Source organism: Pelobates fuscus, chromosome 2 (genome assembly GCF_036172605.1).
Source record: "Pelobates fuscus isolate aPelFus1 chromosome 2, aPelFus1.pri, whole genome shotgun sequence".
Lineage (NCBI taxonomy): Eukaryota > Metazoa > Chordata > Amphibia > Anura > Pelobatidae > Pelobates > Pelobates fuscus.
The window spans coordinates 205,524,306-205,551,795 of record NC_086318.1 but is presented as its reverse complement, the minus strand read 5'-3'; the positions used below and the strand labels follow the sequence as shown (position 1 = coordinate 205,551,795).

The 27,490-nt window shown below is 41.1% G+C and overlaps 1 protein-coding gene across 1 annotated transcript in view; it reads left to right on the top strand.

Annotated features, from left to right (window-relative positions):
• FAM98A (family with sequence similarity 98 member A) overlaps nt 1-27,058 on the top strand; it is a 36,467-nt gene extending 9,409 nt beyond the window's left edge. The window contains exons 3-8 of the mRNA XM_063443115.1: nt 4,224-4,358; nt 5,193-5,377; nt 18,044-18,124; nt 22,118-22,234; nt 22,687-22,854; nt 25,023-27,058. Coding sequence (XP_063299185.1) covers nt 4,224-4,358; nt 5,193-5,377; nt 18,044-18,124; nt 22,118-22,234; nt 22,687-22,854; nt 25,023-25,787 — 1,451 coding nt within the window. The 3' untranslated portion in view covers nt 25,788-27,058. The remainder of the gene's footprint in view (nt 1-4,223; nt 4,359-5,192; nt 5,378-18,043; nt 18,125-22,117; nt 22,235-22,686; nt 22,855-25,022) is intronic.
• The last annotated feature ends 432 nt before the right edge of the window (nt 27,059-27,490 follow it).

Genomic DNA, 27,490 nt, shown 5'->3' with positions numbered 1-27,490 from the left:
TCAAATTAAAGCCCTTTTTGTCTTCTAAAAAAGAAAGGTATATAATATGTGTTGGCACAATAAATGAGAGAGATGCAAATTGCAGGTGAACACAAACCGCAAAATGTGCAAAAATTGCTTGTGTCCTTAAGTGTATGTCCAGCTTCTGAAGCTGCATCCTTAAGGGGTTAATCTGTATCTGTCGTGACAAAAACAACTTCATCTTAAAGGGACACTATAGTCACCAGAACAACTACAGCTTATTGAATTTATTCTGGTGAGTAGAATCATTACCTTCAGGCTTTTTGCTGTAAACAGGCTTTTCAGAGAAAATGCTGTGTTTACATTACAGCTTAGTGATAACTTCACTGGCCACTCCTTAGATGGCTGTTAGAGATCCTTCCTGGGTCATGGCTGCCTAAAATACATCCAAACATTCAGTGTCTCCTCCCTCTGCATGCAGACACTGAACTTTCCTCATTGAGATGCATTGATTCAATTAATCTCTATGAGGAGATGCTGATTGGCCAGGGCTGTGTTTGAATTGTGCTGGCTCTGCCCCTGATCTGCCTCTTTGTCAGTCTCAGCCCAACATATGGGGAAGCATTGTGATTGGATCAGGCTACCACTTCTGCTGATGTCAGTGGGCAGGTCAAATGGAAACTGGGACAACGTAAACCGCTCCAGACTTGAATACAAGTAAGATTTTACTATATTTAGGGAGGCATGAGGGGAACAGGGGGCTAGATGGTGGTGTTAACCCTATAGGGTCAGGAATACATGTTTGTGTTCCTGACCCTATAGTGCTCCTTTAACCCCTTAAGGACACATGACATGTCATGATTCCCTTTTATTCCATAAGTTAAGGGGTTAAATGTGTGTACTATTTTTCATCTGGCATGATGAGATTGTGCCTTCAGAATTGTTGGCACATGTCTCAGTTAGTCTAAAATCTAAGATTAAAAAAACAAAAAAAAACTGCTTCCTTCACCTGTTACGCAATTCTGTCTGTACCATTTCAGAAGGCTTTGCTCTGCATGCCTGTTATCAGGGAAATGAACATCTCTGGGTGTCCCTCCTGCTTGACTTAAACCTAAAGGAAATCAATGCCTACAAGGGGAAAGGAAAGGGGGCAAGCTCTGTGTGAGAGCAGCACCAGCAGCAGAGAGAATGATTTATTGCAACAGCTGTGGACATTCAATTTGAGACTGGGCAAAGAGAGAGAGATAATGTCAACTTAAGTGTATGGAACTTTTAATCTGTTAATGGAAAACAAGTCTGCTTTCAAAACGAGGGTATGCAGGAGACGTGCGTCTTACAGCAAGTGTAACAACCACTGAAAACATGATTAATATTTTCAACAGGATACAGGGTTAATGGAAACAAACTAAAATAGGAGCTTTTACTATTATTAAGGGAATAAACACTCCGTTGTATAACGTGTCAAACCAGCTGGTTAATAAGCCTATATCTGTGCAACTAGTCCTGGGCACGCAACTAAAAATATCTCTGGATGTGCAGTGTTTCAAGCTAAATCACTTCACACCCAGACTCCTACCACCATGACCACTTCAAAATATCAGTAGTGGTCATGGTGGTTAGAGAAACCTTTTAAGTCATCAGTTGTAAGAGACTAAAACAATTGTAAAATAAGACAATCTACATGGGCATAATAAATCGATAACCCAAATGGTGATCCAAAAGAGACATCAACAAACAAATCAATTTAGGACTAATCCCACTATTGTCGGAAAAAGAGTGCAACCAGATGGGTCCTACTCTTGGCCCAAAGTGGTTATTACTGCCCACATCCCAAGAATGTTTTGCAGGAATATTCAGGTGTTTGCAAAGGTGAAGGATGCCTTTGTTCTCCACTAGAATAACTCTAGGAAATCCCCAATTTATGAAACACCCCACCACTTTTAAACAATGTGTGACAGCCCGGAAGGTTTGTCTCTAGCAGAGTGTATAGCGGAACAGGTCAAGCAAAAAGTGGGTCTAGAAGACTCAAAGGCTTTTGTGATTTTTCTCTTCAATGCAGCCATGCATGCCCTCAGTCTTATCAGAGATGGAGCCAAAGTAACAATAATATCGTGAGGAACAGTGGATGGTGCTGTGGGAGATTTAGCTATACAATCGGCCACATCAAAATTTAAGGTCTGACCTTTTTATGAGGTAGTATAGATGAAACAGGTTGCCTTATGTATTCAGGTTGTTCCCCTATTGTTATGTCATCTATGCAATACCACTGATCTGATATTTGGAATGCTGCTGCATGTGCAAAATTGTTAGGGTTGTTGTTTGTTGTGTTTGCCATAACTGTAGATCAAGTGTCCTCCTCTGTGGTTTTCATGCTTTTCGGAAGTGTATGCAATTTGCCAAGTCAGTAGTAATGTTTAGTAAAAGGTCTTGAATGTCCCTTTTAGTGGCTGAAGAACTTCTAGAGTTACCTGTGGGAGCCATCTTTTGCCTACCATCATGAAAGGATATTGCCAATGTCTAAGAGTTTCATTTTTTTATTTCTCTTATCATAATCTCCAAGGTTCGATATAAATAATAAACACTAATATACATGCCCGCTGTGCTTAGGAGTCTTTCTGCCCTCTGCAAATGTCTATTTTTAAATGCTTTGGGGTGACAAAACAGTCACACACACTGACAGGACTGCAAGCGGTTATAAAGTACTTGCAGGACAATTAAGTGATTGCCTAGTGCGAGTTTGATTGCTGAGGGGGCTGCAGGGGTGACAGAGCAGGCACACACACTGACAGGACTGCATACTGCTAAAATGCTTGCAGGGCATTGATGTGATTGCCCAGATGAGTTAGATTGACCAGCAATCGATCGGATTGACCCAACATGGCAACTTAACCAGCTTTAAAAAAAAAAAAAAGTTCACAATTTTTTTTCCCACAATGTAGTCATTGAGTAACCCGCCCATTGTTTTTATTAGTGATGCGTGTGATGTCCAAATGCGTACACTTTGCAGGTAATTCTACAGTGATTATAAATAATAAAGAATGATAATAAGCACAGAGCTCTCCACATAGAAATACTTACATGGCTTTGATCTCTATCCTCAAATTCCTGCACATGGTTCATTTAGTCAGACCAATGAATGACCCAGTAAGGCTTTAAGGACAACGATCCTTCTCTCTAACACAGAGGTAGGTTTTGTGTTTTTTTTTTTGTCTTTTTAAGTATATAAAATATTTTACTTTTTTCTTTCTTTCTTTTTCTAGAAGAAAGTCTAATTAGTTCAACTTGTAAGGGGTGTGAACTTAAAAAAAAACAAACCCTACTTGCCTAAGAGACTGAATTGTTCGTCATGATACTCTACATGTGCTGACACAAATAATTTCATTTAGAAACTTAGGAGACCTAGCGTAGACCTGGACATTGACAGGGTTATTCACTTAACTTTGAATTGTCCCTAATTAATTCTGCATAAAGAAAAAAAGAAAACCAGACATGTAAAAAAATCTCCAGCTTGGCAATAGTCACAACTGGCTTTTTTTTGTTTAGTTTTGGATTTCATTTGCAAAATTTGGGACTTTTGTACATTGCCCTTTGTCCTCTTTCATCGTGTGTGTGCTGGCTGGGTGTAGAGGCTGTGTGTGCTAGGTGTAGGTTGCGGTAATCGCTCTCTTGTGGTCCAGCGCTCATTAGTGAGTACAGGACTGCAATTGAACAATTACTGTTTTTTGCTCCTGCCGGAAATTTAAATCACACTCCGTAGCCCACTACTGTGTTAGGCCTGCTGTTTGCATGTTGCAGATCCTGTCTGGCACATAAAACTGCTGGTCCCAGGTGTCAGATGATAGGAATTATGTAGGGAGTGTGATGTGTGATGTATGCTGACTGCCTGGCTGTAGTGTGTATGCTCACTATCCTTGGCAACTTTACTCCCTGAAAAAGGTGTGATCTCCCCAAAAATTCAATAAAATGCTATCTTAGACTGGATTTAATTTTGTGCCATAACCTATATAGTCAAAACAACACAACTGTATATTTTACAGATGTGGAATTTTCCATGTTATTCCGGTGGTTTTTTTCACACATGCCAATTTTAATCACTGTTCAAGCAAAGTATTCTCAAAGTTAGTTTTGCTGTTATTGTTTAATAATGGGCATTGCACACGCCTTTGGCACAAATGTCATGTAAATATATATTTTCGTGCTGTATCTCAAAGTAATATCTTGACTGCTTTACAAAGAATATAAAAATTTTTATTTTGTCACAGGCCCTGCTGAATCGGAAGGATTCCAACTAGAAATGAGCGGTCTTTTAACCGAAATGAGCTGTCCATATGCCTGTCTAACATCAGGAGAAGTTACAAAACGCCTCCTGGACAAAAGAAATTGTCTTCTCCTGCTAAGTAAGTCCAATGCATGAACTGTAATGCACTTTGTCAGCCGCCCACCGACCCTCACAAATCCGTAAACCGGCTGCTCCCCTTCCTCCCTTAGCCTCAGCAATACAGGAGATGGCCTCCCCCCTCCCTCTGTCAGCCGTCTGCCTGCCTCAGCCCTCTGTGATCAGACTGCATGCCTCTGCTCTCAGGCAGCCAGTCACCTCGGCTCACAAATCTCAGGCGCCAGGACAAATTTCTTGGTCGCCATAGCGACCTGGTGCCTGAGATTTGTCGAGCTCTGGTGTAAAAGCACAGGATTTATTATCTAAGGTAACTCCAAATATCATAACCACTAAAGCCCATTGTAGCGGTTATAATGTTAGGAGTTCTCTGGCGCCAATCCTCAGTAATGGGCCAAAGGTTTGCAACAGTCTGCCCTCTTACAAGGTCACACTGGGTGCCGAGCCTTTTTCGACGCAGCCTGGACTGTCTCCATCAAATGCCAATCCTGCTCCTCATCCTTTGCCTTAGAGTACTCTTTGTCAATCATTGACTAAAAGCGTTTTGACTTTAGCCAGCCCAGAATTCTAGTTCAGGCTGATTAATGATGCTGCTGGGGATGGAATTAAAAATATATCTGTCTGTGCAATGTTTCATACTAAAATGCTGCACATACAGGCTACTTTCACCAGGACCACTACAACATGATGAAGTGGTCATGGTGCTTGGAGTTTTTAATGAGCTATATCACGTGAACAGATTTTAAAAGAGACGGCAATGCCATCTGAATTCTACATGAAGGGAAACAGTTGTTAATCTGATCAATAAGAATTTGTTTTTTTCCCCTTGTTTTTGTAGCGTATCTCATTTCTGAACTCGAAGCTGCTAGAATGCTTTGTGTTACTATGCCTTCAAAGAAGGAGAAGGATGGTGGTGGTAGTGAGGTATTTGTCGAACTCAAGAGCATATGCATGACACTGGGAATGTCTAAACCTCCTGCCAACATTACGATGTTCCAATTTTTTAGTGGAATTGAAAAAAAGGTAAGAGGGTGGTGCGGCTGCGTTATCAAAGTGATTTAACTCCTAAATTGCAGAAAAATTTACTTTCAGGTAAATGTTATGGGGTTGGTTGGAATAAGAAAATAGACTCTTATGTACATGTACATGTATTAGTCTCAGGTGAGTTTTAGTTAATGTGAAACAAAAAGTGGAAAACAACATCAATTAGCGTACAATATTGAATACAACCTGGATACAGTGACCAGAGTAATAATATTCTGTATGCGAATATTAGGAAATCTAGGATAATAAGAAAATACAAATCAAAGCATAATACTGTTTAGAATAAATCGTGAGAGAATGGAGTTAGTATTAAACTCACAAACAAAAGTGAAAATCAGGCTTCTCACCCCCCTGGGGTATGTATGATGATAGGAAACTTGATAGTAGATTCAAATGTGTAAATAACCTCAAAGAAATGGATAAAAGGAGCCATATATGGTGAAATACGTAAAAAAGTAACAAAGCGTATTTATTAGTTGCACTTACAGACAAAGAAGTGTAGTAGGCATATCTCCACTTCAAGTGGAACTCAGCTTGATGAGTAAAAAACAGATTCCAACTTGTATAGATGTGACAAGCAGGGAATAATAAAATGCATAAAATAATACAGGAACAACAAAGAGTCCTTTATCCAACGCGTTTCGTCCGAATAAAATAACAAGGACTTCTTCAGGGATATACCGGGGGGTGAGAAGCCTGATTTTCACTTTTGTTTGTGAGTTTAATACTAACTCCATTCTCTCACTATTTATTCTAAACAGTATTATGCTATGATTTGTATTTTCTTATTATCCTAGATTTCCTAATATTCGCATACAGAATATTATTACTCTGGTCACTGTATCCAGGTTGTATTCAATATTGTACGCTAATTGAAGGTGTTTTCCACTTTTTGTTTCACATTGTATTACTTGGTGTTAGTGAGGTACACCTGGGATCCTTTCAATTTAGCTTACGTTTATTCATGGTTAGTGTGTATACTATCTCTTTTTCACTCGAGTTTTAGTTAATGTTGCCTTTACAGAGAAAAACCTTTCCATAAGCATATCAGATTGGTATTGCCTATGCAGGCTGATAAACACAGCAACTCCAAGTAATTATTTTGTCCTAAAAGGACAAATATGTTACATATGACTGACCATCCTGCTTGCACTAAAAGCATGTCTAAGTTACAATTTAGTGCCTTAGAGGTAGAATTCCGTAGTTAAAGCTAGACAGTAAACTAGACTGTGTAAACTAATGGTAATCTCAGTGTGGTTGCTATCAAGTTTTAGAGCATTTCCGCTCATCTTGTAAAGAACGGAACTGTTTTGTGGGGCTAAACTACATATCCTATAAACCTCTGTTGAACCCTGGCTTCCAGGATAAAAAAGAGCCCCATAGAGCAGAGTGAGATGCTCCTGATTGAAGTATCTCTACCTGGTGTGGGAGTGTTATACTAGAAAGTGCTGGAAGGCCCACTAACAAATGATTCTCCCAGGAATTTTGAATATATATATATATATATATATATATATATATATATATATATATATATATTTTTTTTTTGTGTATTGTTTGTAATTGATTTGATTCTTGTTGCAATAGTTATTTAAATGCATTACAAAATACTGCATTAAAATATAAGGTGTCAATTTCACCCCATAGTTTTCTTTCAAATATATTAAAAAAAAAAATAGTAGTTCTTAAACTTTTTCTTTTTTTCCCTCCAACAGTACTTTTCCTTAGTGTGGGTGCTTAAATGGGCTCTCTAAGTACCATAGTCACTACAGCCTGTTAGAGGTTATGATGCCATTATAGCCCTAGTGTTGTCTTTTGTTCTGTTTTTACCCCTTAAGGACAGCGGGCGTTCTATGCCATCCCTTTTGTGGTGGCTCTAAACGCCGGAAGGCAGCATAGAACGTCCCCGCAGATCCCACGCCGGTGGTCGCGATCCTGGGGTCTGCCTAGGATCTAAGGCAGCCCCCCTCTGCCTGATCCGGTCCTCCCGGGCCATGTGATCGCGGGGTCCTCGTGATTACATGGCCGGAATAGCCGGCTTATGCAGTGTCTGCAGGAGGACTGCCTGAACTCTGTGTCTACCTAGAGCCTGCAAAAAAGTTTTGAAAGTTAAAATAAAGTTTTAAAACGTTTCTAAATTAAATAAAAAGTACTTAGATCATATATATAACTTAATTCCTACTTTCCGTAATTTTCTCTTCCTGGCCATGGCAGCAAGGGATGTATCTACATACAACGAGGCAAACAAGGCATTTGCCTAGGACTGCAATTTCCAGGCGGGTGTCAAAAAGCGCTGTTCCCAAATGCGCAGGCAAATACCTTGTTTGCCTAGTTTTATGGGAGCCCAAGAGCTGGCCAGCTGGCCACCTTTGGGGTCCCCCGGAGCAGGTGGCCAGTTAGTTCCCGGGCAGGCGGCGAGGGAGCACTTTCCCCTGACATCATATTTCGGCTCCCGGCATCACTGAGCTCAGGGGAAAGTGCTCCCTCGCTGAAGACGTCCGGCCGTCTTCCTGCCCAGCAGCCCCACTGGACCCCAGGTGAAAAATCCACCCAGCTATTCCAAAAGTAAGGAGGCTGGGTGGGTTTAATTATTTATAAAAAAAAATTATAATAATTGTAAATGTGTTAGGAGGAAGTGTGTGTGTGTCAGTGAGTGTTATGTGTCTGTCAGCGTGTGTCTAAATGATTGTATGTGTGTCAGATTGTGTCAAATCAGTGAGTGTATGTGTGTGTATGTCAGTGTATCTGAGAATGTGTGCTGGTCCGTGTGCGTGTGGGTCTCAGTCAAAATGTGTGTAAGTTAACAGGAAGTGGTGGATACGTTTAAATTAGGGGGTGCCCAAGATCTGTCATGCCTAGGGCAGCACCATTTTAAAATACACCACTGATGGCAGCACAACAATGGGTAGCTCCTCCCTTTCCCTAATTAGACAGGAACCTAATTAAAACAGAAGGTGTAAGTGACCCCTTCTACTCATCCCACCCTCAGTCTTGTTTCCAGCAATATTCCAGGGCGGGATCTTTGTGCTGCCATGGCCTATGACCAGGAAAAGAAAATGACGGTAAGTAGGACTACATTTTCCTCTTTCCTGGCCATATCCATGGCAGCACAACAATGGGTAATACTCAAGCAATAACCAAGGGAGGGAAGAAATACACAAGACTTCCAAAATATGAATGCAAATTGACAACACTCCTCATAAGGACATTGGAAATGGAAAACTGATTGCCCACTATTGGCACATTAGCAAATTGACCAACTCAAATGTATCAAAAAAAGTCTGAAAAGGGGCGGCGTGGCCATCCGCTGAGCAACCTGGCTGCTTAGGAAATTGCTTCGGCACCCGGGCTCTCTCAATCCGCTATCAGAACGCGGGGAAACCCCTCAAACTACACCATGTCGCAGCCCAAGTGGAAAAAGAACACCCAGAAAGCGGATAAACTTACCAAAAATCGGCGGCAGCCTCTGAAACCGACCGGAGCATAAACCAAGATGGCGCCGACGGGTTATCGGCGGGAAGCATTCAGCAGGCTGACTCCCATCAAGGAGAGCAGGAAAACCTGACTAAAGCACACTTGGAGGATGCATTAAACATCATGGCAGAAAAACTAGTGAAAACCTGGCAATCCTCAATAGAACTACTTTGGAAAGAAGTACATGACATCGGGACCAGAACAGCGCACGTGGAACAATGAGGTGGCAGACCACGTGGCGGCCTTAGAACACAAAGTGGAGGTCATGGAAGCCCGCATGGCGGACGCAGAAGACCGGTCGCGGAGGAACAACCTCAGGCTGCGGGGTGTCCCAGAAACTGTCCTTCCTTGCGACCTACAAACCTATGTGCGAGGCCTCCTTCGGGCGTATGCCCCTGACATACCCGTAGACATGCTTCTGGTGGATAGAGTACACAGGGTCCCCAAAATTAGGAATTTACCAGACAATGTACCCAGAGACATCCTCTCAAGGGCGCATTACTTCCACATCAAGGAGGCCGTGCTGCGCGCCGGCAGGAACAGAGCGGAACCCCCAGATGAATTTGCAACGGTCAAAATCTTGGCAGATCTTTCCGCAGCGACTTTGAAGCGCAGAAAAGAATTTCATGCAATCACCGAAGAATTGCGACAAGCTGTGATCAGATATCGCTGGGGATACCCAACCAAGTTATTGGTCACTAAAAATGGAGGACTGACAATTATTCATACACCCGAAGATAGCGTGAAACAAATGCGCGAATGGGGACTTATGAAAGACTCCACACACACGCCAGCAAGCCCAACTGGTCGTCTAATACCAGAATGGCGTCGAATTCCGACGAAATCGAAGCTGCCCTGAGATCTGGCAGTATGGAACCCGCGTACTGTTACAACCTGGGAACACGTGAGATCAATAGAACACCCTGAAATATTGCTTAAAGCTCAATGTTATAGCCAAAGTCAATTGCTTCTGATTAGCATGTTGTTGTTATTGTTACTGCAAATGTTTATGTGTAAATCGTTTATTTACCTTGAACCACACATAATGTCCCCGCCTGACTAAGGTACAGACAAGCTTACCCCCCTCGGGAAAATACGGCATGGCCTATACTAAGGCGAGGACAGGCCCCACAGTTCAGCCACAAGAACAGGGACCCCACTAACACCCCCCTGAAGTATTGCTTAAAGCACAATGTTACAGCTTCTGATTGGCATGTTGTTACTGTTGTTACTGCAAATGTTCATATGTAAATCGTTTATTTACCTTGAACCACACGTAAGGTCCCCATCTGACTAATGTACAGACAAGCTTAACCCCCTCGGGAAAAGAAGGCATAGCCTACACTAAGGCGAGGCCAGGCCCCACAGCTAAACCACAAAAACAGGGTCCCCACTTATTGAGGCACCACGCAGCGCCCTGGATACTTCCTGCGGCGCCTTCGAAGAGGCCCAGCTACCAGCACCCCCAAGCGAGATACCCCAGGTTCAGCTACCCGCTTGTACACCCAGCGGGACATGCAACTATATCCCCCCCTAACGTTCTGATATTTCTGAAAACGTGACAATATGAGAGCCCATTGGCCACACTACCCTAGCGTCCGACCCCCATGGCACAGAGCCACAGTGCGAAGACCCACAGTTGGGTCACTTTGTATATACTTTCTTTCACACTACCTCCTATCTCCTTCCCCTTACTACTCCTAACTCCCAGGCTACAAGCTACGGTCATACGACTGCCCAACAGGCGGCACACTGATCAACCGCTACCTACCAGGCTACCAACTATAGGAATCACGAGTCCACATACGAGCTATCTCTACCATAACGCCATAACATGAGAATATATTCACATAATAGTAGAGGGTTGAATACTCCCCACAAAAGACGCATGGTAGGAGGCTAGGAAGCATAAAGCAGATATCATATGCCTCCAAGAAACTCACTTTGTCACCTCCAAGGTGCAAACTTTGGTATAAAGGACTATCCCCACCAATACCATGCCACACACTCCTCAAAATCGAAAGGAGTATCGATCCTTCTTCATGCTTCTCTAACCGTAGAAATCTTACGAGTTAAAACAGACAGTCAGGGGAGATATGTGATGCTGCAATGCCTACTTAATGACTCCCCATATGTCGTAATTAGCTTCTACAGTCCAAACGTGCACCAACGTAATTTTTTGCATAAGGTATTATCTATGATTCCAGACCACCAAACGGCTGCCACCATACTATGCAGTGACCTGAACCATCCTTTAGACCCCAATATGGACACCACGTTAAATCCCACAGCCCCTAGACAGGCAACACTAAAAACACAAAGGAAAGCCCTAAATAAACTGCTGGGGGAATACGGACTTTATGACTCATGGAGAATGTACCATTCGACCGAGAAATCTTTCTCCTACTATTCGGCGGTACATAAATCCCACTCAAGAATAGATTTCATTTTTCTTGCAGGCACCCTTTTACCCAAGGTTACTGATAGCGATATTGGGGACATCACCTGGTCGGATCACGCCCCGACCATAGTAGAGCTCACTGGAGAATACCAGCACAGGGGGCGACCACCATGGCGCCTTAACGACTCACTACTCCATGACCATGCCTTCTCTCAAACACTAAAAGATGCCCTACACACATACATCCAAACAAATGACACCCCAGACATACACTCAACAACGCTATGGCAAGCCCATAAGGCGTGATAAGAGGCTTGTTGATTAGTCGAGCATCTTATGTAAAGAAAAAAGCCCAAGAGGAATATCTGAAATTGTTGCACACTTTAAGAGACTCTACTGCGGCGAATATAGCAAACCCTACCCCGCAACAGGCACAGGTAATCAAAGACACCACGACACAACTCAACAACATAGCACTTGCAAAAACTGCACACATACTACACAAACTAAAACAAACTTCATACTCCCAAGGTAACAGAGCTGGTAAACACTTAGCAACCTTACTGAGACAAAAACAATCCAATCCCAAAATACTCTACCTACTTACAAATAAGGGAACTAAAATCCACAACCCACAGGACATTAACGACACTATGGCAACCTACTACCATTCCCTATACAACCTCAAAGACGATCCAGACTTATACCAACCCACCTCCTCAGACATACAGGACTTCCTCCAGCAAACCACACTACCGTCACTTTCAGCCCAACAAAAAAACACTCTACAAAACCCAGTCACGATACAGGAAATCCAACACTCCATCTAATCCCTCCCTCACGGGAAGTCACCGGGACCAGACGGCCTGACAAACTCCTATTACAAGTCACCGGCTGCATCCCTTGTTCCTCATCTAGAAAAGTCCTTTAACCATATTATAACAACCGGCCAGATACCCCAGGAAATGCTTATGGCGCATGTAGCCACACTGCCAAAGCCGGGCAAACCCCCGACCAAATGCCAGAACCTAAGGCCAATATCCCTCCTCAACACAGACTCTAAACTACTAGCCAAAATATTCTCAAATCGTCTAGCAAACCTCATACTGACCATAATACATAAGGACCAAGTGGGCTTTGTCAGTGGTAGACAGGGAGCAGATGGAACCAGGAAAGTTCTGGACTTGCTAGGGGGGAGGCGCGGAGGGGGAACCCAATGTGTGCTTTTATCGCTTGATGCAGAAAAAGCCTTTGACAGGCTGCACTGGCCCTTCCTCCGTGCGGTCCTCAACAAATATGGCTTTCCTGAAAACTTCCTAAAACTGGTAGAGGCACTATATTCCAAACCAACTGCGAAAGTTACGAACGGAGGTTTCATCTCCAAACAATTCAACATAACCAACAGAACGCGGCAGGGATGCCCGCTTTCCCCTCTCTTATACATTCTGTCCCTGGGGCCGCTCACACAGCTCATCAGGGACAACCCGAACATACACGGCATCACCAAACAAGGCAAGGAGTACAAACTCACAGTTAGCGGATGACGTGCTCCTAACGTTGGAGCAACCACATATATCCTTGCCAAACTTCCATTCTATCCTATCCCATTACAGCAAATGCTCACATTATAAGTTAAACGTGACCAAAACCCAAGCAATGGGCATAAATATTCCCACAGATGCATTAGAGATCTTACGCAGCTCCTTTAACTACGACCGGAGAACCGACCACCTCAAATTCCTAGGAATTAACATCACACAGACACCAGCCCTACTATATAAAACAAACTACCAAAAAACATTATCCGATATAAAAACACTGTTAACAGGATGGAAAGGTAAATACATCTCGTGGTCAGGCAGAATAGCTGCGATCAAAATGATTATTTTACCGAAACTGCAATATTTATTCAGAACACTGCCAATAAAATTACCCCCCCCCCCCCCCCCCGTTTCCTTCAGGAAGCACAACAAACACTAATGGAATTTATAAGGGACAAGAACAAACCACGGATAACGAAAAACACATTATACCTGCCGTGGGAGAAAGGAGGGATGGGTGTACCCAACTTAGACAGCTACAACCGTGCAGCCATCCTGGGCCCACTTTTAGCAGCATGCCACCAAACTCACCCAACTCCATGGGAAGAGATAGAGACATACCATGCAAACAACATCCCCATAAACATTTTGGCATGGCTCCCAAAAACCCACAGACCACCGACGAGCGTGAAACTTCCAGTCAAAGCACTGACACTACACTTTTGGGACACACACTGCCGCAAGGTTGATTGGATAGGTAAAACATCACGAGCCACGCCCCTAAAAACACTACAATACATAATCCTCAATTTCAACCACACATTGTGGCATGAACATGGTATCACGCACCTACACCACCTCCTACAAGATCAGGAACTTAGAAGTTTCAAGGAACTACAAGATTCCTACCACCTCAATGCACAAGTCTCCTTTTCCTATTTACAAATAAAGTCCTGGTTCCACAAGCAAACTACGATTGGGACTGGAAATGTACAGGAACCACAGCTGACGGCGGTAGAAAAAATATGCCTACGCCTCTCGCCCCCTAAAAAAATTAATCTCTGAAATCTATCAATCAATACACACACACAACGATCATACAAAATTCTCTTTCACAACTGCATGGGAGAAAGAATTAAAATATAACCTAACTCCGCAGCAGTGGAAACACATTCTAAAGGCGCACAACACCCTTTCTAAATGTTCCTCACACATGGAGCTCTCTCGCAAAATCCTATACAGGTGGTATTTAGACCTACTCGCATTAAAGCGGCGCACCCCCAAGCATCTGACATATGCCGGAGATGCCAGCAGCATAAAGGCACGATTCTCCATATTTGGTGGACTTGTCCCATCCTAGCCCCATTCTGGGACGCAGTTTACACCATGATTCAAGAGAGCACAAAAACAATATTACCCAGAACACCCGAAACATACCTCCTCCAAATATTTCCAAAAGGTATGAGGTGGAAGCAAAAATACCTAACATATCAGATACTCATGGCGGCCCTTGGTACTTAGTAGACACTGGAAATCACCTCTTCCTCTGCCAATCACCGACTTTACACAGCTATTAGAAACTACAATGCTATATGAAATAGCGGCCAGGCGAACCCCCCTTCCAAAGAAGGACTGGCGAGAGGCATGGGACGATTGGCGCCAATACATGGAGCGCATAATCCCCCCCCCCCAAAAAAAATGAACGGAGTTGCAGATGGCTAAAGCATGTATCTGCCAACCGACAGCTGTGTTCCTTAAGGCATGAACCAATGTACACACATGTAGAAAAACGGTACTGAAAAAGGTCAGTGTAAGCCACTCCACGCCTGGGAGTGACACCTACTTCCCCCCCTCCCCCCCCTCCCCCCGTTACCCCCACAACCGGTTTCCACCTTCACCCAGAGGTATCCTAGATCGGGAATATCCAAATCACCAACGCCATACCTGAAGCAAGCATGACCTAGTTTGTTGAACTAAGTACACTAATGTAGCATGATTCTCCAGATGGAAACTGTGTTTTCAATCTGTATATTGCAAAACGCACATGTATTACTGACAACGAGGCGCCACTGGGTGTGCTCATACCACTATACTAAGTATATGTAAGCATTCCACTGTTTTCTAACTATTGCCCTTTTCCCCCACCCCATCTTCTTTCTGTATCCCCCAAAAGATCAATAAAAATTGTCAAAGTAAAAAAAAAAAAAAAAGTCTGAAAAAATGTTTCACCAGGACATTTTCTTGTTTCCAAGAGCATACCAGGGAAGTTACTTTTAACCAATTTAATGGTACTCCTTTTATCTACCTAAAAGGATGAAGGGCTGAGGGGAATTGAACCTGTGACCCCCAAAGGTGTACAGATTTTTCTGACAGAGCTTTAGTCCACTGAAATATCTCACCAGACATACACATAGGTGACAGTAGCAATTTTAAAAGGCTTAACAGAGGCCTAGGAAAAAGTGAATCCAGCTTTTATATTAAAAGGCCCAACAGAGGCCTAGGAATAAGTGATTCCAGTGGATATATTAAAAGACACAGAGGCCTAGGAATAGGTTTAATTGAATTCAAATTAGCAGCAAACTCTTACCATTTAGATAAAACCGATGAAGGGTAGAAGAAGTTATATCCATATATATGCTCTGCATGTGCCTGACCAGCCCAGCCTGCAACGCCTTAGGGCACAGCATGAAATACGGTGATGGCATAATCTTGCTCCCTCTAGGGCCACTGTAAGTAAATCCATGAGAAAGTACAAGATAGAGTTGTACTTAAACCCTTTTAGCGATGGAATGCTAGTCCATCTCACATTAACTCTTTCAGCGATGGAATGTTAGTCAATGTCATATCATTCTTGCAACCAATATGCTCTGTATGTGCATGCCCAGCCTGCTACCCCTTGGTCACTGCAGGAATTATAGTGATGCCATGATCTTTCTACCCCATCGGGTCAAGCAAGTAAAACCCCCGGTCACTAAAGGGGTATCTTCAGGGGGTCACCTTTGCACAGGGCCGTGTACTGAAGACTTACCAAGGGAGAGATGCTGAACTCCCTTGAGGCAGAAGGCAACAACCCTCAGGTAAGCCAAAAAGAAAAATTATCTAGTCTTAGAATGACTAAGTCTGTCCTAGTGTTAGGACGGGAAGAAAAGGACTGAGGGAAGGAGGGGTTACTTATACCTTTTGTTTTAATTAGGTTCATGTCTGGTTAGGGATAGGGAGGAGCTATCCATTGTCGTGCTGCCATGGATATGGCCAGGAAATATATATAATCTAAGTACTTTTATATAAACATACATACATCATTATAAAAAGTGCATTTTAATATATATATAATTATATATAAATATTAAAATACACTTAGAATGACGTTAATTTTATATATATATATTTCCAAAAGTTCCGTGCACTGCAGGCTGTACAATCCCAATCCTTTACATGCTGGGTGCTGGATCCAGGTCATCCACATATAGATAAATTCAAAGTGGTGGTCCGCACTCTGTCTCCTTAAAACATAACTTTTATTTGTTCACATAAAAAGATGCCTTGTATAATCAACGTTTCAGTCCTAACGTTTCCTCAGGAGGAAAGTCCTGATCTGGGACTGAAACGTTGATTATACAAGGCATCTTTTTTTCTTTTTATGTGAACAAATAAAAGTTTTATGTTTTAAGGAGACTGAGCGTGTGGACCACCACTTTGAATTTATATATATTACAAATCAATAACATGGAAAAAAAAATTATACCCGTTTTAAATTCGTTCTTATTTTTGATATTAATATGCATATGTATCTAGATCAAAATACATTTAGAATGACGTTATAAATACATATATATGTGTGTGTGTGTGTGTGTATGAATGTATATATTTAAATTCTACAAATATATTTATATAATAGTTTTAGATAATGAAGTCATTTTATTAAATACAATATGAGGAACCTGTCTGGAAACCCAGACACAAAGTCAAGAGAATTTGTCTTGCAAGCCCTATATTTTACCATGTAACTTTCCAGAACACCATAAAACCTGTACATGGGGGGTACTGTTTAACTTGGAAGACTTCGCTGTACACAAATATTAGTGTTTCAAAACCATAAAACATATCACAACGATGTTATTGTCAGTGAAAGTGCAGTTTTTTTGCATTTTTCACACACAAACGGCACTTTCACTGATGATATTGTTGTGATACGTTTTACTGTTTTGAAACACTAATATTAGTGTTCAGCGAAGTCTCTGAAGTCTAACAGTACCCGCCATGTACAGGTTTCATGGTGTTTTCAAAAGTTACAGACTCAAATGTAAGGCTTGCATTTCCTTTTTTTTTTTTACATTGAAATTTGCCAGATAGCAAGTGTTTGTGACTAAGTGGCTACTAAAAAAGAATACTATCATGGGGATAATTTTCATTCCAGGGCTACCGTACGGTCTCAAAGGCAACATGACCAGTCTGGCAAATTTCAATGTGAAAAAACTGAAAAATGTACTGTGCTATATTTGACTCTGTAGCTTTTCAAAACACTATAAAACCTGTACATGCGGGGGTGGGCTATTGTGCTTGTGAGACTTTGCTGAATAGAAATGTGTACTTTATTGCAGTAACCGCTAACAGTATTATGACCTGCACAGTTAAAATGCCATGCAGAACTAAAAAAAAAATTCAAATATTCTTAATTTCTCCATTTGTTTTTTCAATTTTTTTCATATTAAATTGTTTCATATATAAATATTTGTGAAATTAAAGTCCTGTTTCTACTGAACAAATTATATATATATAATAAGTGTTGGTGCATTTAATATGAAAGAGGTGAATTTTGGTTGAACAGACAGCGCAAATTCAAAGCTTTGTTTACGTGTCCTTGGGCATCTGCAGCCTTACCAGTCACTGTTTATATTGCTAAAAGCAGAAATTAAAGGTCTGTGCAGGGAATGTCAATTCAGTCTTCATTTGGATGACATGCATTAGTTGGGCACATTGGTATGATTATCCATTGAATGCTGTCCACACTTGGATACAATTGATATTGGTAATGAGGGACCATTGGTTAGTATCAGATCATTCGAAACTAGGTTCACGCAAAAGAGGGGGGAATAGCATTAAGGGCATACCTGTAACATAACCGCTATAGTATGTTCGCTGCTTAGAGTCCCTTTGAATGTTTACATTAAACCCACTGTTTTTGCAGTAACATATTAATCACAGATACATTAATACCTCTCTTTGCAGTTGAAGGAGACCTTTTTAAAAGTGCCACCTAATCATTTAGGAAAGCCCCTCTTAGGCAAGACATTGGGCCCTTCTCATTGGGTGAGTAACATTTTTTTTTTTTTTTTTTTTTGCTGATTTAACAGTTTAATGTTCAGGCTAGTCTTATTTGTCTTTGTTACTACTGAATATTCTATAATTATACAGCTCAGTGGCTATTAAACTTGGTCAAAAATAAAACATTTTTACGAGGTGATGGGAAAATCACCAAAAAAATCGAGATTTGTCATGTTTAACTTGGTTTTCTTTCTTCTTCCCTAGTATAGCTACTGCAATGCAAACTTTCACGACTGCCCCACCATCTATACTTATACATCTATACTTATAAGGATATTCACTAAAGTGAGAACTGCTGTGAATTTCAAATTTAAAGGGACACTCATCAGAACTACTTCCTACTTTAAGGCGTTTGCCATTTTATAACAATGTTCTTGTGATGGCAACCATTCTTCTGGCCCTTCTGCTTCCTCCTCCAGCACTAGCTTAAATGCAGAAAGCCTATCATTGGCCTCCCATTTTGAAAATGCTTTAGAAAAACAACATTAAAAACACTCACATTGATTATATTGTTACAATGGCACCTGTCAAGGGTGGAATATATTAGGCAGCAAGTGAACAGTCAGTTCCTGAATTTCATGTGTTGGATGCAGGAAAAATAGGCAGGTGAAAAGAAGTCTTGTAGGGTGTGCCCTGTATGCAACTTACCAAAATGGTTAGTACCTACCAGAAGTGGTTACGTAAGGATAACTGGTGAACCTGCATCAGGGTCATGGGCATTTCCCAAAAAATACTTTTTAGATGGCCATTCCCCCCCTACCTTAAAATGTGATTTTGTCTGCCTTTTTCCAGCGCCACTTGGGTCTCCTCGTGGCTGGTTCCACCCCCTTGGCTAAGATCATTGAACTTGATTATCTCTGCTAATCCAGTGCTTTCCCATAGGAAAGCATTGGGAGGTTATTGCACATGCGTGGCAAAATGCTGCGCTGCTCCAGTCAGCACCTCTTAATAAAGATGCATTGAATCAATGCATCTCTATGGGGAGCATTCAGCGCCTCCATGCAGAGCATGGAGACGTTGAATGTCAGTAATGCACATTGTGACGGCCACTTGAGGTGTTACTTGGCAGTAATGCCAACACTGCCTTTTCTCTGTAGACACCAGAACAATTACATTAAGCTGTAGTTGTTCTGGTGACTGTAGTGTCCCTTTGAGCGAAATCATGCTCCTCTTCTGAATATTATTAAGTCGCTTTATGTACGTGTTAATAAATAAAAAAGGAAATGGTATTGCAAAAATGAAATGCTTTTGTTTCTCTTTCAGTTTGCCAGTTTTTATACGCATCATATATTTTCACTGGTAATTAAATCACTGCTCTTTGAACCTAACAAATAGAAAATAATCTTTACATTGACCTTGGTAAAAGTTACAGTGTTAATGTCTCGCCTCGTTATAATAAGCTACATGATATATATTGCCTTTACTATTTAACAAATGTACTTGTATGGCACATACATCTTTGTTTTAAATTAAAGAGCATGCAATGTCACCTGTTTGTTAAAGGACCACTATGGGCACCCAGACCACTTCAGCTTAACCCCTTAAGGACCAAACTTCTGGAATAAAAGGGAATCATGACATGTCACACATGTCATGTGTCCTTAAGGGGTTAATAAAGTGGTCTGTGTGCCAGGTCCAGCTAGGGTTAACCTTTTTTTCTATAAACATAGCAGTTTCAGAGAAACTGCTATGTTTATATTAGGGTTAATCCAGCCTCTATTGGCTGTCTCATTGACAGCCGCTAGAGGCGCTTGCGTGCTTCTCACTCTGAAAATCACAGTGAGAAGACGCCAGCGTCCATAGGAAAGCATTGTGAATGCTTTCCTATGAGACTGTCTGAATGCGCGCACGGCTCTTGCTTCGCATGCGATTCAGCAGAGAAGGAGAAGAGCTCCCCGCCCGGCGCTGGAGAAAGAGGTAAGTTTAACACCTTCCTCCCCGTAGAACCCGGCGGGAGGGGGACCCTGAAGGTGTTTTCCTGGCACTATAGTGGTCCTTTAACCCCTTAAGGACCAAACTTCTGGAATAAAAGGGAATCATGACGTGTCACACACGTCATGTGTCCTTAAGGGGTTAAGCTAGTAAATGTATAGATTTTAATTTAAAGGAACCCTATAGGCACCCAGACCACTGCAGCTCAGTGACGTGGTCTGGGTGCCATGTCCATGTCACTTTAATCCTGCAAGTGAAAACATTGCCATACTGCAGGAATTGGTGATGTATACTTTGCAGGGTTTAAATTACAATTAGATAAACAATGCAAACACAAAATTCTTACAAAACATGAATGTTGTACCTTAGCATTATACCTAGGTAAAGAGAGTTTAAATACCTATACTGGCACTACAAGGATATAAGGTAAGTAAATCTATGTGAATTTCTCACAGAGTGGGAGGGGGCGTGGAACAGCAACTTCTAGATAGAAATTTTGTACCTGCTCTTTCAGTTATATGAGCAGAAGCATATCGGTATGACTGGCATAGAGTTGTGGAAATTCATACTTCAGGGGGGTTCTCCTGCTCTCCCTCAGCTATCCTGCAGGGGGTTGGGAGTACTACTGTGCATGGGGAAGTGTCCTCGTGCAGCGAGTGTCTCTATACAGATGGATGTGACCAGAAGGTGGGTAAGGGATTCATTAGAATGATTTACTCAAAGGCAAGCAAAATCAACGTTTCTAAAGAAAACAAATACTGTATATAATTTATGTTTATGCTATATTTACAGGGTATCACATAAAATGTGACAAGCTTTTTGTCAGCATTAAACAGATAGGTTAAGGGGAACAGGCACTCAAAGTGTGTAGCTAGGTGGAGGACTTAGAGGTTAGTGTCCCAATACCTCACACATGAAAATAATGGGTAACCAGATAAGAAGAAGTAGGATATTCCACCACAGTGCACTCAGCAACGTTTCGACTCTACTAGCAAACCTGTGTTGACACAGACCCTGTAGGCTTGAAAAATTGCGGCGTCCACTGTTGTGGAATACATATCCTGTTACCTGCTGTTGTGGTAACAATTTTATTTTCGTTGTCCGCACTAAGCAGAGTTATCCATTTTAAGTTATTTCAGAGCCTTTGTTTTTGCATTCTAACCTGTTGAACCCCTTAAGGATACATGACGTGTGACATGATTCCCTTTTATTCCAGAAGTTTGGTCCTTAAGGGGTTAAAGATCATCATGTGTGACTGTTGTTCATTTTGCTCAAATGTCACATCCTTTTGCAGTATTTGATCTGAGGGGATTTTTTTTTCTGCATGTTCCTTGCTATCATCTGATGCAAGAACAATGATTGCCGTTGGTTATTGCTTAGGCTTTGAGCTAACTATGATTGCTCAGGGTTATTATTTAGGATTTGAGCTATCCTAGATATATTTGTGACCCACTAGCATGTTGTCTAGCGCAATTTAAATTAAACATTTGTGTAGTTGTGAGTGTTTATATATTTGATTGCCAAAGACATATCCAGAACTTTTTAACCTATAGAGCCAGAATCGCTTCATACAAGAGGGAAAAAAAAGAGCCCAATTTAGGAGCTGGCTAGTATTCTTATTAAATTATACATGTTGTCAAAGTAAATAATGGTTCCTTTAAGCACTCGGATTTATTAATTTGTAAAGTCAGACAGACAGTTGCAGCAAGTAACGTTTTTCAATCTCGGGGCTTGTATAGCACATAAACTTAGTAAGTCCTGCTTCAAAGCCTGACGGGGAAGAAAGAAGATGAAAAATGAGAGAATAAAGGTTTTTGGTAGTCTATGCTATTCTCCTGGCCAGCAACTGTTTTTGTTTCTTACTGAATAATCACAACACTTTTCTGTTTGTCTTAACTGCACTAGGACTCATTTGTCATGAAATGATTTATTACTAATAAAAAGACTCTTTGCTTCTTGTTAATGGTCTGTGACATACTAAATTACACTGTTCTAATACACTGGTACTGTGTACTGTTGCCTAATGTTTGTCTTCTGATTATCTAGGAAAAAATTGAAGCAATTAACCAAGCCATATCCAATGAATATGAAGTGCGCAGAAAAATGTTGATTAAACGTTTGGATGTAACAATACAATCATTTGGTTGGTCCGATCGCGCTAAGGTAAGTCTTTGTTTCACAATACTGCTTTTTATTGTTTTCATTTGCAGACTTCCTGGTTGGTTTGTAACAATGTAAGTTTTATTAAAAAAAATAATAATCTGCCAATGACACATAAGACACATTTGAGCCCGCATGTGAGCCATTGTTGTCACCACCCCCACCCCCCCAACATTACAACCAAACAGTCAATCATACTAAAAAATTGTGCAATGAGAACGAATGCCATGCTTGAACATGTTACACCTTTAATGCTTTATTATGTCTACTACTGCTCGCTCTGCAATGGCAGAACAATTGTGACTAATGCATATGAATAAGCTGTAGTTGTTCTGGTCAGTTTAGTGTCTCTTTTTAACTTTAAAATATGGAAGCCGATTATCAACTGATTTCTGAGTTCTTATTTATTGTTTTCTTATTTTTTTTTTTTTTTTTATTTCTTCAACTTGGAACAGAGCCAGACTGAGAAACTTGGAAAAGCATACCAGCCAAAGAGGGCTTTATTGGCAGCGAAAGGCTCAATTTCTGTGGCGCATCTCTTAGCAGCCCGCCATGACTTGTCAAAGATTCTGAGAACTAGCAGCGGATCAATCCGGGAGAAAACTGCCTGTGCTATAAATAAGGTGACTTATCTCATAAACTGCTTGACATCTATGTTCAAATAGGAAAATATAAAACTAATAGTTATATTAATATCAAATGTTTAAAACTTTATGAATAGCCATATCCGTCAAGAGATACAGATGCAATATAACAAACCCTTAAGTTAGCTTGTCATTTCAAAATTCTGTTGAGGTATTAATAAAAAGTTATTACCGGGCACAGCAGTATTATATTTTGTTTGACATATATTTAACTAGGACAATACTTACAGTTTCATGTACAAAAGCTATATCTACATTTTTCCCATGAGGAACTACATACCTGCCATTGTAGCTACATGTAAAGGACTTGCCCTCAGACCAGACCTTGTTCTGAAATGACAACAGACTTGGAGGTCCAGAGCACAACAGAGGTAGGCAAGTATAAGTATAGTTTGCACATGAGGTAGCAGTTTCCTCAACCTTGCGATCGTGTTCCCATGATACACTTGTTGGGAAGCCTGCATATTGTGACAAGTTGTGCTCTCCAATGAGTTGCCAAATAAAATAATTTGGGACCACAAACATGTATACATCGCCTGGCAATGAACTGTTTAAGGAATTAGAGAATAGTTAAGTTAAAGAGTAGTTGCTAAGGGTCACTGTTTACAAAAAAAAAAGCGAGAGCTTACACCTCTTTCCCATTGCGTTGGCTGGCAGACACGAGAGGACAAGGGCAGGACTGGGGGATGGAAGGAGCTGCTGGTGTGACAGATAAGTTTTGCCCAGAATTTACATTAGTCAGTCCGGATCTAGAGTGACTGCTAATAGCGCTGCCAAAGAAGGATTTTCACCTTGGGCAGCAGGCTGTTTAATCTTCCTATGTGCAGCGCTTCATAGTGAAACTCTGTAGATACATACTGCAGGTGCTTTAGCTGAAATTATGAAGTGGTCGTATTGCTTGGAGTAACCTTTTAAGTGACATCATAAAAAAAAAAAGTAAAATAGCTGTGTTACTAAGGGGAAATATGTAAATATGTATTTAAGACAGAACATCTTCTAAATGAAGCCTGCACCGTGTAATAGTAGTATTGGTCCAGTATTTCCTGGTTTAGTTCGCTCAGAAGAGCTAAACTCAAGAGGCAGCAATTGCCCAGAGCACCTGTCTTGGAAAGATTTCTCAATGAGCTGCCTATGACTGGACAGCCATAGAGTCTGAGACAGGCTAGAATAGGAGAACTTGCAGAGGACGCAGATAAGAGACCTGTTCCTTTTGCAAATTGTTTTTAGATATACGCCCAATAAAATGAATGCATAATCAAAAGCATAAATTTTTTTCATTTTGGTTATGTCTACTAAACAGCAATTTTTAAAAAAAACTATTTTTTTTGGAGTAGCATGTCCCTTTTAAGTGATAAAGAAACCGCTGCATTGGAACAGGAACTTTGTTAACAAGACAAGGAAGGTTGCTGAAGACCGTTTAATGTCAAGTCATACTCCATTGCTCCTTGCACAATTGCAGCTGGAATTTGGGAAATTGATAAGAATGAGTGGTTTCATCAATGCTGTGAAGTAGAGGCAGGTACTTATCCATCTTACAGTACCATTAGAGAGGCTCCAAATTGATTCTACAACATGCCCAAATATACAGCCAAAGTTATTAATACTTATCTTCAGCATAAATAAGAACAAGGAGTCATGGATTTATGATATGGCCCCCTACAGAGCCCTGATCTGAACATCATCAATTCTATCTGGGATTACATAAGGAGACAGAACTGAGGCTGCCTAAATTCACAGGAGAACTTTGGTTACTTTTCAAAGATATTTGGAACAACTTAGAGTTTTTTGCAAAACTGTGCAAATGTACCATTTAAAGATGAATGAGTACAGCAACATATATAGACTTGCCTAGATTTTGTGTTATATTTTTGGTTAGTTATTATGAGTAAGCAGCATGTGCAGCAGGAATTGTAGAAGTTATTTACTACCTGAATCTTAACTAGCGACTGGGAAACGTCCTTATTTTTATTTTACTACCTGTATATACATTTCTGTCTATCATGGTTTTTATGTGATATTTGTCAGTTGTGTTGAATGATAACTAAACTAAGCATGGCTGTGATTGGATGGCATCCTTGGCTGAATCTATTCATATTATAATCCATTTTTGTGTTTTTGTTTTTTGTTTTTATCTGCTTCTTTTATAGGTATTAATGGGAAGAGTTCCAGACAGAGGAGGCAGACCAAATGAAATAGAACCACCTCCTCCAGAAATGCCTCCCTGGCAGAAGAGAAATGATGGACCACCACAAGGAGGCAGCAGAGGGGGAGGAAGAGGTGGATATGAGCAGTCATATAGTGGCAGAGGAGGCTATGACCAAGGTGGTGGAAGAGGAGGCTATGACCAAGGTGGTGGAAGAGGAGGCTATGACCACAGTGGTGGGCGAGGAGGTTATGACCACAGTGGTGGGCGAGGAGGTGGTCGTGGGAGTTATGACCATGGTGGCAGAGGAGCTAGAGGAAGTAAAGTTCAAGGAGGCTGGACAGACGGTGGTGGTAGCAGTACAGGAGGCGGCTTTCACGATGGTGGTTATCGAGATTCTGGCGTTCAAACTGGCGGCTACCAAGGTGGTGGTGGAGGAGGAGGTTTCCAAGGTGGATATCAAGGAAGCAGTGGAGGATATGGTGGCTACCAAGGGTCGTCCTATTCTGGAAGTGGATACCAGGGTGGAGGTTATCAACAAGACAACAGATATCAAGACGGTGGTCACCCCAATGACAGGGGAGGCAGCCGTGGAGGTGGGAGAGGGGGCCGTGGTGGTCGTGGTGGAAGAGGAGGACAAGGTGGAGGTTGGGGATTACGAGGTGCCCAAAACTATAACCAGGGCGGTCAGTTTGAGCAGCACTTTCAACACGGAGGTTATCAGTATAACCAGTCTGGCTTTGGACAAGGAAGACACTACACTAGTTGAGGTTGTTTAAGCTTAAATTTCAGTAGAGCTCAGGTAATAGGAGTGACAGCCTGATGACATAAGTTACTGTTTTAAGGCATCAGTTATAACAGGATATCTTTCTGCTTATGAATGCAACAATATAACCTGATGCATGTCTAAACCTTACAAAGTCAAATGATGCTTCCCCATATGATTTTTCTCCTTAAGAAGTGAAATCTGCAGTGATAGCCTTATCCATTGTACCCACCTTTCATACAATCCAGTACTGCAGTCCACATGTATTGTACATCTGAAGCGCTCTGAACTAAATATGTCGGACAGCACATCCAGTCTGTAGCAGTAATTGATAAGGGCAGGGCTCTTAAGTAATGACCAATACAAAAAAATATTCAGTAATAGTTTGCAAAGGATGTCCTTTGAAATATTTAGTTCATGACATCCTGGCTTTATGCCATCAACTGTTTAGGGTGTCTTAGTCGATGAAGAAGACTCATAGTTTGCCATTGATGATTTAGATGAAACAAAGCTTTTGTGCTTCAATCTTGCGCCTGATAAAGAAAAAAGGACCCAAACTCTTTCCTTATGGCTTTTTTGATAACTTCATATCAATGATGAGTTGAGGAATTCCTTAAAGTCTACAACAAAATTAATTTCATGAGTGAGATTTAGTGTTTTATGGAGGTCAGTGCTGTTCCACACTGGTTAATGTTATGTGAGCTCTACTGCATTTTCTAGCCTTCTTTTGCCTCTGGCAATCCACGCCATATTATGCCCTAAGGGTCCTAAATGCTGCTTTGGCAATAAATGGTTACCAAGTTACATTTTTGAATTTAATCTACGCTTAGATTACATTTAAAAAGGAACATACACTTTGACCGATCTAATTAACAGCTGTGGTCTAAAACTACTTGAAAATACTTTGGAGTAGATAATTCACCTTTATCATTTGCGCATACCTTCATGCCACTGATTAAATCAAGTGGTTGTTTTTGTTCTGTTTTAATTTGTGGTGCGCACTTTTTTTCTTTTAATTTTTCTCTTTATTTGAGGAAATGCACTACTCTTTGGGCAAAAGGAGTTTATGTCCAAAGTTGTCCTTTATAAATGCTGCAGAAACAAAGCCTGTATGGGTTTGCGGTTTATAATAAAGCCTTTACCAAGAGCCTCAAGATGCTTTGTGTTGGGTTTACTGTATACAAAAGCATTGTTAAGCTGTGAAAGAAACCAGTTGAAGGTGTGCTGTTTGTATGAAAGGTGAACAATAAAGTTCCTGTGTGTTTTTTGCCTTATTTATTTATAACTTTTTGTTGCTAAAATGTCCATGGTGTAGTTAAATAGCTAAAGGCAACAAATTAATGTTTTGATTTGGTTAATTTTATTGTTTTGTTTTAGTTGCTCTGCCTTGTTTGCTGGGATGGGGGTTGTTTAATGTTTGTTTGCTTTCTTTTTCTTTTTTTTCTTTAGCAGTGAGACTTCTCACTGGGTCTAATCCTTCCTTTGTGAAGTTATCTATCCTGATTACAGTTGTCATATCTTTGAAGAACATTGAGGACACTTGGCGCATGTATTTAGCTGCTGACAACAGAACACAACTAATATATCAAAGTATTGATTCTAATTCTGTCAGAAGCACCTAGAGGCTGTTTGAAACACTAGCAGATGTGAGCATTGCTAAAGGTAAACGGTGCAATTCTCAGAAACCGTACTACCTTAATTTGTAA